The 15,797-nt window shown below is 41.4% G+C and overlaps 1 protein-coding gene across 2 annotated transcripts in view; it reads right to left on the reverse strand.

The window, feature by feature from the left end:
• Positions 1–259: 259 nt before the first annotated feature.
• The window catches only part of SLC35A3 (solute carrier family 35 member A3), a 30,036-nt gene continuing 14,498 nt past the window's right edge, over positions 260–15,797 (reverse strand). The window contains exons 2-8 of one of the 2 annotated variants that reach the window (XM_054165109.1): positions 12,421–12,625; positions 11,195–11,349; positions 10,982–11,104; positions 8,995–9,166; positions 5,527–5,645; positions 4,883–5,016; positions 260–563 (exon numbers count right to left, since the gene is read on the reverse strand). In XM_054165109.1, the coding sequence (XP_054021084.1) occupies positions 473–563; positions 4,883–5,016; positions 5,527–5,645; positions 8,995–9,166; positions 10,982–11,104; positions 11,195–11,349; positions 12,421–12,607 (981 nt within the window). In that variant the 5' untranslated portion in view covers positions 12,608–12,625 and the 3' untranslated portion in view covers positions 260–472. The remainder of the gene's footprint in view (positions 564–4,882; positions 5,017–5,526; positions 5,646–8,994; positions 9,167–10,981; positions 11,105–11,194; positions 11,350–12,420; positions 12,626–15,797) is intronic. The other variant, XR_008462431.1, reaches the window with a different exon arrangement.

Below are 15,797 nucleotides of genomic sequence, written 5' to 3' on the forward strand. Positions count from 1 at the left end.
TGCATGTGACTAGACAAACAATGAACCCCCCATATTGACTCAGGTTAAATAGAAGTCAAATTGCAGAACCACACAACCTGACAATGCTGTTCTTTCAAAGAGTGCATAGGACATAGTTATGCAGCAGTCAGTACAGTAAATTCATTTGATGCAATCTCAGTCAAGCTGTAAACATTCCTAACTGCAGTTGGTTGGGAACTTTTTGTTCCATTCAAGTTTTTATTAGCAAGTTGCACTGGGCATCCTCCTGCCTTTTTTTTTTTGTCTTTTTGTCTCTCTCTCTCATCACTCACAGACAGTATCACCATACACCGTTGAGCCCTCTGTTTGTTCCAAACTACTTGTAAGCGTTTCTTCAATAGGTTCAGGGTAGCGATCCTTCCCTTGCAGTACACAATGATGCTTTCCACGTGTCATTGTTAGCAAGGCCCCTAGTGCATGGTCTTGAGAAGCAGCTTGATGAGGAAGTCTGCTATGCCTTAATGGGGTTTCCTTCAGGTTTGGGATCATAACCATACAGGAAAGTAGCTGCTATTACAAGGATGGCTCCGAAGAAAAAGACACTGAATAGGATAGGGATGAGGGGGGAAGAAAGAGAAAAGAAAAGTTATCTTGTTTTAGTTGATGCAATCAAAAGAAAGGACTTTTTTTTTCCTGTGGGAACACAGAAAAATAAATCACATTTGGCAGACTCACAGAGAACAAAATAGTTTCTATACATTTATTATAGAAGGGTGCAGGAAAAGGTTTAAACAATAAACTTAGATGCACAAAGTAATGTGTCATTATACTGACATACTCTGAACATTAGTTTTCTATTGTTTCATGGAACAACTGTCAAAAGCACTCAGATCAATCTTGGTTAGTTTGGCTTTTCACCTAAAGCTCTGTGCAAAATGCAAGCAGAAGATAAAGCAGTGCAGCTACTGTGGTCACCCAGACACTTTTACCATCTTATGTACAACATGGTGTTGGAGTTATGTTTGCTTTGAAGTATAAAAGTTATGTCAAACTTGCTGCTGCTCTAGAACCTGGGGGTCCTAGTGGATGGGAGGTTGACTATGAGCCAGCTATGTGCTCTTGTGGCCAAGAAGGCCAATTCCATCCTGGGGTGTATTAGAAGGGCTGTGGTTAGTAGGTTGAGAGAGGTTCTCCTCCCCCTCCACTCTGCCCTAGTGAGGCCACACCTGGAATGCTGTGTCCAGTTCTGGGTCCCTCAGTTCAAGAAGGAGCTCAGGGAACTGCTTGAAAGAGTCCACTGCAGAGCTACAAAAATGATTAGGGGAGTGGAACATCTTTCTTATGAGGAGAGACTGGGGGAGCTGAGTGCTCTTGAGCTTGGAAAGGAGGAGCCTGAGAGGTGACCTCATTCATGTTGATAAAGATGTGCAGGGTGAGTGCCAAGAGGCTGGAGCCAGGCTCTGGTGGGTGATGCCCAACAACAGCACTGGGCACTGGTGCAAGCTGGAGCATAGGAATTTCTATGGAAACAGAAGGAAACATTTCTTCCCTGTGAGGGTGACAGAACACTGGAACAAGCTTCTCACGGGGGTTGTGAAGTCTCCCTCTCTGGAGATATTCAAAACCTGCCTGGATGTGTTCCTGTGTGATGTGCTCTAGGTGATTCTGCTCTGGCAGAGGGGTTGGACTGGATGAGCTTTTGAGGTCCCTTCCAGCCTCTGACATTCTGTGATTCTGTGTGATTCTGTAAAGAGTTTGCAAGTCTAATTTTTGGCAGATACATAAAGATTTATGTAAGAAAAAGAGAATAAAGGCATCTTTTGTATTTTGACATAGGGGTCTTTTGGTAATTAAAAGTCTGAAACAAAATGTCCAAAGCCAACAGACCCTCAGTACCCATTTTAGAAAATAACCTTGTCATGAAGATAGGACTTGGCAATTTGGTCTTCTGGACCAAATCCTGTGGCACATGGCATGATACTCCTTGGTGGAGTCGCCATCACTGGAGGTGTCCAGGAGGAGACTTGCTAGGGTGCTTGGTTGTGTGGTTTAGTTGATTAGGTGGTGTTGGATGATAGGTTGGACACGATGATCTGGAAGGTCTCTTCCAACCTGGTTTATTCTAGTCTAGTCTAGTCTAGTCTAGTCTAGTCTATTCCTTCAGGGAATACAGTTAGTTTGTTTCTGGAGAGTATCTATTGCAACACATGCACTCTGAAGTACTTTACATAGAATAGAATAGAATACATAGAATAAACCAGGTTGGAAGAGACCTTCAAGATCAGCTCATCCAACCCATCAACCAATCCAACACCACCCAAACAACTAACCCACGGCACCAAGCACCCCATCAAGTCTTCTCCTGAAAACCTCCAATGATGGCGACTCCACCACCTCCCCAGGCAGCCCATTCCAATGTGCAATCACTCTCTCTGTATAGAACTTTTTCCTAACATCTAGCCTGAACCTCCCCTGGCGCAGCCTGAGACTGTGTCCTCTTGTTCTGGTACTGGCCACCTGGGAGAAGAGACCAACATCCGTCTGTCTACAACCTCCCTTCAGGTAGTTGTAGAGAGTAATAAGGTCACCCCTGAGTCTCCTCTTCTCCAGGCTAAGCAACCCCAGCTCCCTCAGCCTCTCCTCGTAGGGCTTATGTTCCAAACCCCTCACCAACTCTGTTGCTCTTCTCTGGACTCGTTCCAGCAAGTCAACCTCCTTCCTAAACTGAGGGGCCCAGAACTGGACACAGTACTCGAGGTGCGGCCTAACCAGTGCAGTGCACAGGGGCAGAATGACCTCCCTGCTCCTGCTGGCCACACTGTTCCTGATGCAGGCCAGGATGCCATTGGCCCTCTTAGCTGCCTGGGCACACATCTATTATCCTAAACAAAATCTATGTTGAAGTAACAGAAACATTTACACACTTTCAGTTTAAATAAATTCATTTGGCACAAGCAAGGTACTAAAGGTTGTTTGATTAACTCCAGTTAACAGAGTTTTATTAAATAAGATGAAGCAGCTTCAAGTTTTACATGCTGCTGGCTGGCTCCAGCTCATTTAATTATTTACCACTGTGTCCATTTTTACCACAGTTGCAGAAGCTGCTAAGTTACTTATTAATTTGCCATTTAAGCAAGCAGAAATTCTTAAGCCACCTTCTACATTTGTTTTAAGTGGACAAGTATAGGCTACTTATAATTTAGGTTCAATGTTTTCCACTTTTTTAAGCCTGAACAGTTGTTCTACTCCCTTTTTCTGAATGTTAAAGCAAACTCCTGCTAATACTGGAAATGCTTCTTTTAGATAAAGATGTTTCCTTGAGTACCAAAGTTCTAAGTAGTATTAAAAACACTTTTACACTGTGCATAACGTATCTGGGGAGTGAATATATCTGAATATTGTAATGTTACTTCTACACTCCATATAGAATAGAATAGAATAGAATAAACCAGGTTGGAAGAGACCTTTGAGATCATCGAGTCCAACCTATCATCCAGCACCATCTAATCAATTAAACCATGGCACCAAGCACCCCATCAAGCACCCCATATATTAACATGCCCTCCTAAGACAAGCACTGTTCTGGAGCCTACCCGTGTACACAATCTGCAGCACACAGAACTACTAAAAACCCATTCAGAAAACATCAGGACAGAGTCTATTTGGCCTAGAAGCACATAGCAAGCATTTTTCTCTCTTTCCTGGTTGATTGTTTTCACTAATAAAGATGGTAAAAGCTCTGCTTTAGGGCTTCTGGGTGCCTTTGGTCAACTAATTGCTGTAGTGTAACTTCCATGACTGTGTGATTGCAATTATCACAGAATCAATGATCACTTTTAGAGACTTCTCTTTTAGGGGAGGTTTAGGCTGGATGTTAGGAAGAAATTATTCACAGAAAGAGTGATTTGCCATTGGAATGGGCTGCCCAGGGAGGTGGTGGAGTCACCATCCCTGGAAGTGTTGAAGAAGAGACTAGATGAGGCACTTAGCACCATGGTTTAGTTGATTAGATGGTGTTGGGTGAGAGGTTGGACTTGATGATCTTGGAGGTCTTCACCAACCTGGTTATTTCTGTATTCTGACTGTTTTGAGAATGGATAAAAACCAGCACCAAAAAAATCACAATCACCGTTCAGCCATAACTCTTCTTGCAATGAGACGCGTTATGGGAGCTCTGTCCGCGTAGGGGCGAAAGAGGCACGGCAAATAACTTGCTCCTCATGACTTTACCTCAGAACGGCCAGCAGGGGGTAGGCTGGTTCAAGGAGCAGAGCCAAAGGCAGCGCAAGGCAGAGCACCAGAACTAGACAACTAACTTCAGCATAAAAGCAAAGCAGGAGCTGAACAGAATACAGAATAAACCAGGTTGGAAAAGACCTTCAAGGTCATCAAGTCCAGCCTATCACCCAACACATCTAATCAACTAAACCATGGCACCAAGTGCCTTATCTAGTCTTATTTTAAACACTTCCAGTGATGGTGATTCCACCACCTCCCTGGGCAGCCCATTCCAATGGCCAGTATGTCTTTCTGGGAAGAATTTCTTCCTAACATCCAGCCTAACAAACCAAGGGAGATGGGCTAAGGAGGGAAAGCAAGGCCAGTGAACTAAAATACAGACCCTGCAAGAGGGTGGTTTGTCAAAAGCCAAGGTTTGATATTCAGTTATTCCTGACCTGGAGGGGGCTGGTATCTCACAAAAAACTTAACCTTGCCAACTACAATGAAACAGTTATTAGTTATGGGATGGTATGAAACTAAACTTCTATGTGCAATTTGTAAACCATGAAACACTGTAAAAGCATGGCTTGGACTGCTTTTTGTTTTGCTTCTTTCTGCAGTTATATTTGGTAAGCATTAAGTTTACAACTTTCTTTTCTTTAAAAAAAAAAAAAAAGCATACATGGAAAATAATTCTTACCTTGTAGGGACAAAATCTTGCAGCCAGAAATAGGAGATGAGTGTTGACAGTATGATAGAAAGAGAAGTTGCAAAGCCCTTTAAAATGTTATCTGCGTATTTTATCACGGCAGCAATCACCAACCCTCCAAGTGCCTGGAAAAAAAGATGAAGGTTTGGATTTGCAACCTGATGATTCCACTGAGAGCAGCTATTTTAACAACGTGCTTACTTCAGGAAAAGCTTTTGTCTGTGTTTAGGAGCACTCAGTTTATTTTCTGCTAGGGTTATGCACTGCTGAACATCAATATCAGAGGAGTTCTTCTTTCCCCATCAAAGAACTCGTTGATCTTATTATCATCATTAAATCAATGGAAATGCTTCTATCATACATTTTTAGCTCTTTTTTTTGTGTGTGTGTGTGCAAACACTGCAAAAGAATTAATGCCTACATACTTTAATATTGCACAAGTCTTAGTCATATAGCTGCTATACAGTTTTCCAGGTTTTTCTTTAGAGGTTTATTCTAATAGTGATAGATCAGACTTTTGGCTGTAGAATTCTCAGTAAGCTTAACACCCATTAGCTTCCCCAGCCATTTACAGAAGAGTAAATCCCAAGTGCCTTCACAAAAAAAACCCCAACATGTGATACAAGGTGTCTCACCTGTAGAACAACAACTACCCAAGTAAGTTTATTGTATCCTTGAAAAAATCCATTCTTGGACAGTTGTTCTCCGTCATAAATGTATACACCCATCAGTCCAAATATGCTACCAAAAAATCCTGAAAGTACAAGATTGATTTAAAAGCTTCAGGTGAAAAATGTGCAGACAGATTCCTTCTCCTCAAGGACTGCTCACATCTCTCTGATTTAAAACAGGACTGCCCCTTGAGATCCTATTACGTTCAAAAGCAATCAGTGTTCAGACAGATACTCTCTTTTCAAAGCTATTTTCCACGCTTAAAACAAGGTTTGACTGTTCCCATTAGGACATTCTTATCTTCCATCGCTTTCTACTGGAAAGGGGAGATTTTGTTTATGGCATAGAGTAAAATTCACTTCAACACAATTTCAGTTTTCACAGGATCACAGGATGTCAGGGGTTGGAAAGGACCCAAAGCAATCATTGAGTCCAACCCCCCCCCCCGCCAGAGCAGGACCATAGAATCTAGCTCAGGTCACAGAGGAATGCATCCAGAGGGGCCTTGAAAGTGTCCATAGAAGGAGACTCCACAACCTCACTGGGGAGCCTGTTCCAGTGGTCTGTGACCCTTACAGTAAAGAAGTTCCCCTTGTGTTGAGGTGAAACCTCCTGTGCTGCAGCTTACATGACTGCAGGCTGAAGTCATACTCTAACCCAGAGAGAAACACAGGGAAAACTTTCAGCAGAAGAGGAGGTAGTGTTTGATACAGCAGTTTGCCAATTCAGATAAGGATCCTGAAAGCAGGATTCTTCAGAACCAGTCTCAAACACATTGAATGTTGACTAATAGAGAAGAAATTGAGATGAGATTAAAGAAATTCATGATTTGTTGAATATGGTGTTCTGGTTTCAAATGCTAAACTTTTCCTAACCTCCTCAGGCATGGAAGCAATGCAAGCACCTCCTTTTTGACTGATGTAGGTTCCAGTCCTGATCAGGAAAGAGGGAAGAAAATTTCCATTCATTTTCTGCAAAAAGCCAACCTCTCTTTCCATCACATTTCTCTGCACCTGACATTGTTTTGAACAACCCCAAATTTCTATTTTACAAGAAACTATTCTTTTTGCAGACAATGAAAAATGAAGGTTTAATTCGGATCAAACCAATTCCTTCTATTTTACAAGTGGTCTGCTAAAACAAAACACAGACATACCTGCATTCAGCTCTTCATGTGCTGAATGAAGAGCTCTATGCATTAATAACCATAGTTCTCTCTGGATATGGAAGTGAAACCCAGGCTGGACCAATGTTTTTTGCTGTTTGTGCTTTAAGAGCAGCTCCATTGGAAAGCCCTCGCTTATGACTGACTTGCTCCTGAGCAATGCAATGTCTAAGTGGGCAACTCTCTTGCACTTGCACAGAGGGTACACTACTGTCATTTTTAAACAGTGATTTTCAGATGTTAAATATTTTCTGAAAAGTTAAAATATTTTCTGATTGTAAACATTTCCTGCATCAGGAACCTCTTTATAAAAGATGACAAAGTTAAATTTCATTTTTGACCTGAGCACAACTTTACTAACCAATATAATCTACTGAATTTGGTACTGAGGCCAATTTTAAACTCACTGATGAAAAAAATGAATTAAAAAACACCCCACCACACAAAAAAGGCTGATTTGAATTCTCACTATCACCACAGATGTTTAGGTCTTCATGTGTCACAGTCAGTCACTCATTACCTCGACCAGTTTGTGTTTAATCTGTTTTGATCTCACACAAAGCAATTACTGGAACATTCAATATACGATCAGGCTACCTATCACAACCAAGTGAACTTCATTGTTTCCATGCATCTGCAGAAAAATAGTTTGAGACATTTTTTGTGTGAGGATCTGGAGAACTTTTAGAAGATCTGGTGATTTTTCAACAGTTATGAATGTTTAATCAGAAATTGTTTCAGCTAGCTGCATTGTTGCCCACTTAAGTGCTTTCAGCATGGGAATTGAGAGTAATAATCATCAGCTCTCCTTGGCAACAGGCTTTAAATTGTAGCTCCATCCAGAGCACGAGATCTTACCTTAAACCCTGGACTAAGCCGAAGCTACCCAACCCTTTCCTGCCTCCAAAATTCCCTCATATTCTTTCCTCATAGATGCCCTACATCTTGTCCCAGAAAACTTGGATTTAACATACAGAATTTCAATCAACACTAGCAGATAAGGAAGTAGAGGTTTTGATCCCCTTCTCTGTCCTCAAAATATGATGGACACATAAATATATTAAAATATAAAGGAAATGCAGTTCTGTATTTTTAACTGAGAACATTTATAATTAAAGCACAGCAAGAGGAAAAGAAAGAATATTGCCTGTAATTAGATATTTTCTGACCATGCCAGTTTGGGGCCAACAATCTAACTACAAAAACCTCACAGCATCTCCTGCTTTTAATGGTACTTCATATAGTACACAATCCCGATCCACCAAATAAACTCATCCTCATGAGTTTGTTCTACAGCCCTGTGGATTTGATCAAGAGGCTGTTCTAGAGGTGCTGGAAAGTTCACATTCTGCTAAAAGCATTTATTAAAATATGCAATAAATTATTACTCCTTGTAGGTGAAGATTAGAGGGATTTCATGAGAGAGTGGAGGGCAATTTCATCAATACTTGTCTGTTGCAGGCACAAAAAACATTGCTGATGTCATATGAATAGGGTAAGATTGCTTTGAAGTGAGGGAAATCTCATTCAAGGAAAAGGGATCAACTCTGTTGCCATTAATATCTAGGGTTTCAAAGAAGTATTTTGAAGAAGGAAAATGTTAAGCACACTTAAAGGCATTAAAAAACTTGTAATGAACTGCCTTTTGCATGTGCCCCTCTCCAGTGATTATACAGACTGATCTTTGTACTGAAATGGTAATTAATTATCTCAATTTCATTCAAAAGCAAATTTGAATGCCAAGTCTTTTATATTAAAAGCAGCAAGCTATAAAAATTGCCTACCCAGGAAAAAGAGGGGGGAGTGGGGGAGGAAGTTAAAACCACCTAAACCCCACTGATTCAGAAACAAAATATTTTGTTTTAATGTACCTAAACTCTCAACAAAAAAAGAAGTTTTAAAACAGGAAAAAGGAATACTGCCTACATTGATCAGATCTGATTAATGAGTGTAAAATAGAGTAACTTTTAAAGACAGAGGATGCACAGAATCTTGCATAAGGTAATGGCCTTTGGAAAATGTGAAATACAAATTCAATCAACAGATTCTCGACGAACTTACAGACAGTCTATAAGCAAATTACATCAAGGGTGAGGTTGAAATCAGAAAGCAACTGCTAGAAGTCCATCTAGCAAAGTTTATACTCTTAGTTTTCAAAGTACATTTATGCTAAATACTAAAATGTTGGTGGCATTTTTCACGGACAGATGTAATTCTGGACATCGGCCTTAACGCTTCAGAATGAGAGGACTAAAATTCAACTTACCGAGCTGAATGTTTCTGATCCACACAGACTGCTTAGTTTCCTTCAAGATCTTCTCAAAATAAACCCCAGCAAATCCACTAGAGAAGCATGCTATAAGAACTGCCATCAGGCCTACAAACTGAGACCCTGCTGAATGTTCCTTAGCAGCTGTTTCCTGAGAGTCTGAAGGCCACTGGATTTAAACACAGTAACACAAAATTCACCGACAAAATAAAGCCGTATCTATAAACCACAATTTTGTTTGCTACCGACAGTAACAGTTCCTAAATACAATCACAGGCTAACAGAGTTTGGTATTTTGCATCATAAAGGATTACAAAGCTGTAATTTCTCTTTATAAGGAGTAACCCTGTCTCTGAACTGGGAGAACACCCATCAATTTTATTTTCAGTCCAACATTTATAAGCTGGCATTATTTCTGAATCAAAGCATGACTTAGTCATGGTTATTCATAGAATCATAGAATGGTCCAGGCCAGAAGGGACCTCCAAAGGTCATCCAGTCCAACCTCCATGCACTCAGCAGGGACAGCCCCAACTAGATCAGGTTGCCCAGGGCCTCGTTGAGCCTCACCTTGACTATTTCCAGGGAAGGGGCCCAAACCACCTCCCTGGGCAACCTGTTCACAGGCACCAGCATTTGCCACCCGACAATTAATTACCTTAGAAATGCCAGCACAGTTAGCAAACCACTTGCACCAGCTTTAAGATGGGATGGATTGTCTTTTGCATGTGCCTCTTCAGTGACTGCACAGGCAACTCAAACAAGATGATATTTATGAAGCTAAATTCTGCCATTTTTTCTCATGCTAACAGAATAAAATGTAATGCTGTAGACAAAACAGACTGAAAAAGTGTGCTAATTACCATTAGAATGGTTTGCTCTCGTTATTAATTATTAAATTTGAGGGTTCTGTAACAATCCTCAGATTTTCTTCAAATACTTAAGTCAAATAAGTAAGTTTCTAAGCTAAAAATACTTCTTACAGTCTCCCATCCCATGATCCTGCCCTCTGGAAACTTCAAAGGCCTGCAGCTGCATTATTTAGAAGGGAGGCCAAGTTTGCTTCTTGAAAAATCCAAGTAAATTTGCAGGTTGAATGACTTGCAAGATGAGCAGCAGGACTGTGCTGGCACAGAAGATCTTTTTTTCACAAACGCCTGCAGTGACAGGATGAGGGACAATGGCTTCAAACTAGAGAAGAGCAGATTTAGATTGGATGATATGAACAAGTTCTGCACCATGAGGGTGGTGGAACACTGGAACAGTTTGCCCAGGGAGGTGGTTGGGGCCCCATCCCTGGAGATACTCAAAGTGAGGCTGGACAGGGCTCTGGGCAACCTGATCTAGTTGGGGATGTCCCTGCTGACTGCACAGAGGGTTGGACTGGATGACCTGGAGCAAAACTAGAAATGGGTAGATTCAGATTGGATGTTAGGAAGAAGTTCTTTCCCATGAGGGTGGTGAGACACTGGCACAGGTTGCCCAGGGAGGTGGTGGAAGCCTCATCCCTGGAGGTTTTTAAGGCCAGGCTGGATGTGGCTCTGAGCAACGTGATCTAGTGCGAGGTGTCCCTGCCCATGGCAAGGAGGTTGGAACTAGATGATTCTTGAGGTCCCTTCCAGGCCTGACAACTCTATGATTCTATGATACTTTCGGAGTTCCCTTCCAACCCAGACCATTCTATGATTCCATTATCTGTGAATCCCTAAGGTCTGTGCTAATAAACACTGCTGTCACTGCAGGTTGCTCCAGCGGCCCTGTCACATTCTACAATAAAGCTCTGGGGCACCAACAAGGTGTTATCTTCTGCCTTCAAATAATTTCTGGTGTCCTCTATCCCTGGCCAGTTGTGATTTGTAGCTTCCAACTATACTCTGACCTTCACGTGCAGCTGGTACAATCAGAATGCTGTATGACCAGTATAGAAATTCATGTTCCTTGAACAAACACATTAAACCAACACAAACCTCCTGTTAATATTTACCTGCACAAATGCCACTCCTGTCATCAATATCACTAATGAAAGCCACTGGTATACACCCAATTTCTTGCTCAACATGAACACAGAAAACAGTGCTGTGGTAAGGATTTTCAGTTGATACGTGACCTACAAGAACCCAGAAACAGTTACCAGGGAGTCATTCACAGGGAAGGGGGACAGGTTTGAAACTTTCAGAGAAATCCAAAGGTGCAATACCTGGTATGTGGCTGCATCTAGGTTTGACAATGCTACATACAGCAAGTTATTCTGAAGAGTATAAATTCCTGAAGGAATAGCAAGCTTAAGAGTTTCCATGGGCTTATTAAGTATTTCATCATGCAGCACTCTGTTCAGAGTCCGTAAATTGCACTCTACCCAAAGAAACAATAAAAGAAACAGACATTCACTAAAAGGAGAGGCAAAAAAACCCCAACAAACCCAAACCAAACAAAAGCCCCAAAGAGATAGCAATGCTCTGTTCTGTTCTTAAAGTCTCCTTCTCTGGAGACTTTCAAGACCCGTGTGGATGCACTCCTATGTAACCTCCTCTAGATTCTGTGGTCCGGTTCTGGCAGGGGGGTTGGACTCAGTGATCTCTTTGGGTCCCTTCCAACCCCTAACATCCTGTGATTTGTGATCTTGTGACCACTGACACCTTCCTAGAGCTATCACTGCTAACAGGACCTCAGAATACTGTCTATGGTTGTCTGGCTTTCAAAAGCCTGATATATGTAGGGAACAAAAGGCTGCAAAACGTCTTCAAGTAGCCTGGAATATCAGGACTAGCACAACTACTCAAAATACTTTCAGTGAAGCTTACTGAAACCACATCCATATCTGAAGATGGCACATTGGAGGAGTGCACATTTAGAAGCCTACAGTCACCAATATTCATGCACAGACAATGGGGATTTTTAAGCTGTTGAAGATCCAAGCACCAGATACAGTATAAAATGCACAAAATAAGAACCAGACTCAATCTGAATAAGCCTTTTGTAGGTTTCTTTGAGCTAAAAACTGTACCTCTTCCTGTAGTAAGGAGATCACTCCTCTTCTGCATCTGTTGTTTATTATAGGCTTCTAAATTACCACTCATGCTTTGGACACCTTTATATTTTTTCCTACTCCCACACATGAATTTCTTAAAATGCCTGTGAAAACCACAAGCTCCAAGCTGTTAGTGGACAATGTATTCTTGCACTCCTTGGTATCCACATTTCTTTGAAGAGAATACACAGTATTTGCTCTTCAGCAAATACACAGAATCTTGTACTGTGTGTTGAGGAGTGAAGTGTGGTTAGTATCTTCCCAAGACTATTTCTTACATGAGGAGAAAGGAAAAGCTTTGCTGTACGCCTGTACTCACATGGCTGCTTTGCAGTTGCCACTACAATACAGCATATTGATTAGGAAAACTATGTGGGGCAAAATTTGACACATACTGCTGTCTTTGTAGACCAACAGAACACAGGCCAGAATCTTCAGAAGTTCAGCAATAACAACTGCTGTAGAGGATAAGTATCGAGGTCCTTCTTCTTTCAGCGTCCGAGAATAACGCATGGTCAAGACTAAAGTCGTGGTCTGAAACACCAGGATGCCCAAGGAAAGGTATTTTAAATTGGTAGACATTGCTTGGCTCTTTCCCTCCTGAAACAGAAAAACAAAACAAAACAAAACAAAACCACAACAAACCTAAAGTCAGGCTTAAAAGGTCATACCACAGATACGCTGATTCCCAAGGGAAACATCAAGTTCAAAAAGCTACCCAGGGAGCTCAGCCAAAGGAAAACAACAAATCTAACCTGGTATTTCAAAAGAAAAAGGAGATGAACTTCAGAAATGGTTTTCAAATGCACAGTTAAAGATAGGGAAGCAACTCAGAATAGTAGAATTGTAACTAATAAAGAAATGATATGTTTCTTATATGCAGTAATAACAAAGTAAAATAAGGACTATGAACTGGTAATTAGCTTCCCAACAACGGACTTCATAAAAGAAATCTCCCAAGGGAAGCCAGCTGTGGATTTCTTTATGTAGGTGAAGGCTCAAAAGGCATTTTCAAAGTGAAAAAGGCCCACTCTGTGGTAATGCTGCAGTACCCATGCTGCAATGAGTTATTCTCACAATGAAGAGATCTTATTTTTCCACCTCTCCAAAGTATGTCAGGCTGCAGCCTCTGCCTTGCCAGATGACACAGTGCCAGCACAAGACAGCGTAAGGGTTGGGCTGCTCTAAATGAAAATCAGAGGTACGCCTGAAGCAGATGGAAAAGGAGAGTAGTGGGAAAGCAGAGCTGGACAGGAAGGCATGGGATGAAGCATTAAACCTATTCTGCTGATTGATTATCCTGTTCAGAAGACAATTAGTTGACTGCAGATGACTAGGCAACTGTACTCATTTCCTTATACCTCAATGACTACCTCAAATCTTAGGTTAGTAAAGCTGCATTATCCTCATCTCTGCCATGAACTTCCACCTACCTGACGTGGCTTTCTTTGTCAGCAAGGCAGTAACTTAGTGCATGAGACTACAGAGAAAGCAATTCTCACTTGGCAAGAATGATACATTGCAAGGAAACTGAAGAAATGCATCAGTGCTATACAGAATATTAGACAATTTCCAGATGTTCTTCATATTATAAAGAATTTCCAGACACAAAGAAATTATGCTTTCTTTAAAGAATTAACTACTTCTGCCTTCATTGCCTGCATATTCACAGAATCACAGAAACATTCAGGTTGGAAAAGACCCTCAGGATCACCAAGTCCAATCCAGAACCCTACTCTACAAGGGTCACCCCTAAACCAGATTCCCAAGCACCACATCCAAACCACCTGTAAACACATCCAGGGTTGGGGACTCCACCACCTCCCTGGGCAGCACATTCCAATGCCTGACCACTCTTGCTGGGAAAAACTTCTTCCTATTGTCCATTTTAAACCTACCCAGTGGCAGCTTGAGGCTGTTCCCTCTTGTTCTATCACTAATTACCTGTGAGAAGAGACAAGCACCAACTCCTCCACAACCTCCCTTCAGGGAACTATAGAGAGCCATGAGGTCTCCCCTCAGCCTCCTCTTATTAAATGCAGAGCAGTGTTTTAGAAAGTCAAAGTAAAATCAGATCAGTAATTAAAAGTCAACAAACACATGTTTAAGTAAAAGGGAAACAGTAACAATGAAGACAGTGTAGGTGCTCCTCAGGTTTAGAAGTCTAGGATGGCATAATCAGTACTCACTGGATGCACACACCAGAGCTGTCCCGAGGCACGTTTTACACCCACAGCCACAAGAGTTTCAATGTATTAACTGTCTTCCTACACACTGCTGGTACCTCTGAATGCTTGTAGCTGAAACTGAAGCCAATTTTTTGCTGACTGCACGTCTCTAGCTCAAGATGCATGTCACAATTTTTCACTGCTATTTTTTTAGGCACCTGGAAAGCTGGGCTATTCCAATATTTCTGACGTGCCTTTACTTGGTCTCTTCAGTATTAACAGACTTTCTCCAGTCAGGCGTGAAGCATATATGAAGAGGGGATATGCAAGGTTAGAGATCATACTCCCTGGAGAAATATCAGCAGCACAGACAAGACAGAGGGAGAAAAAGGCAAAGAATAAAAAAATAAACCAAGAATGCACTGAGAGAAAATCCAGAACTGAACTTCATTGAAAGATCTACCCTACACTACTGGAGGAACTTGACATTGCAAAACACATGTTTATGTGAGCCAGCTTGCACAAACAATTTCTTCCACCTTTTCCATCCACCTCCTATTTTAGTATTGAGACACCTACAGCTAAATAAGTTTCTTAACTTTTTGGCCTTCAGTGTGAGAATACAGATCTCTCTTGTGTTAGGATCCAAACTCCTGCATTCTGTGAGCCAGTGAAGTGACCAAGGGTTTTACAAGCATTCCAAATGTTCATAGATCAGTTCCTCAAGTGTCAAAATAGGCCACAAGATCAGAACACAATGTTGTATGAATTTCCTGCCAAGATGCAATCAACTAGTTAGCAAGCAATTTAAAAGCTTACAAGTGATCATCAAAGCATCTAGCATGGAAACACACGAAAAGCACAACAGTTTAGCAAACCCATACATACCACAGTATCATCTTCAACTACAGTCTTGCCCTCATTAGTAATCATTATATGAAAGGAGCCTTCCCCAGACAATGTGTCTCAAAATGGTGCCAGTAGCAAGAAATATTTCTTTACCATGACTCACAAAATTCAGCTTCAGAATTTCCAAAGTTCTCAAAAAGTAGACTTCAAGTATCCAGTGTGATAGCTCAAAGAAAGATATTTGTTACAAGTTGTCCTGTCAGTGGTCAGTAAGACAGGTGTGAAGAGAGCAAGTGTATGAAGTACTTACAAGCAGTTGGTTCACAGAACAGGAACTAGAGAGTCCTGAAACTCACGTATGCTAACTAAACAACCACCCTCTGCTGTGCACACATTGTGTCTTATCGGTTCTCCTGCTCCCTCTTCCTTGATCTTTATGAGAGCTGCACATCAGTTCATAGAATTTAGTGCAAACTGGGGACTGGATCCAGAAAACAAGCCAAGCACAGAACTTCAAACATTTTAACTGCCTTCAAATGCAGTTTCACAAGGGGGTTAGATTTACAGATTCCTATCAGAGGTGTAATTGCTCTCTTCAAGCCATGAGTTCCCATTACCCTCACTGCAACAGACTCTGCAGTCATACACTAAATGAACTATTCTCCTCACTAACAGCCCACACGTGGTCTTAAATCAATAATGAACTGAAGGTTCCCAATGCATTTCCTGTACAGTTATCACCAGGCTTCTAACTG

This window comes from Dryobates pubescens, chromosome 11, assembly GCF_014839835.1.
Source record: "Dryobates pubescens isolate bDryPub1 chromosome 11, bDryPub1.pri, whole genome shotgun sequence".
NCBI lineage: Eukaryota > Metazoa > Chordata > Aves > Piciformes > Picidae > Dryobates > Dryobates pubescens.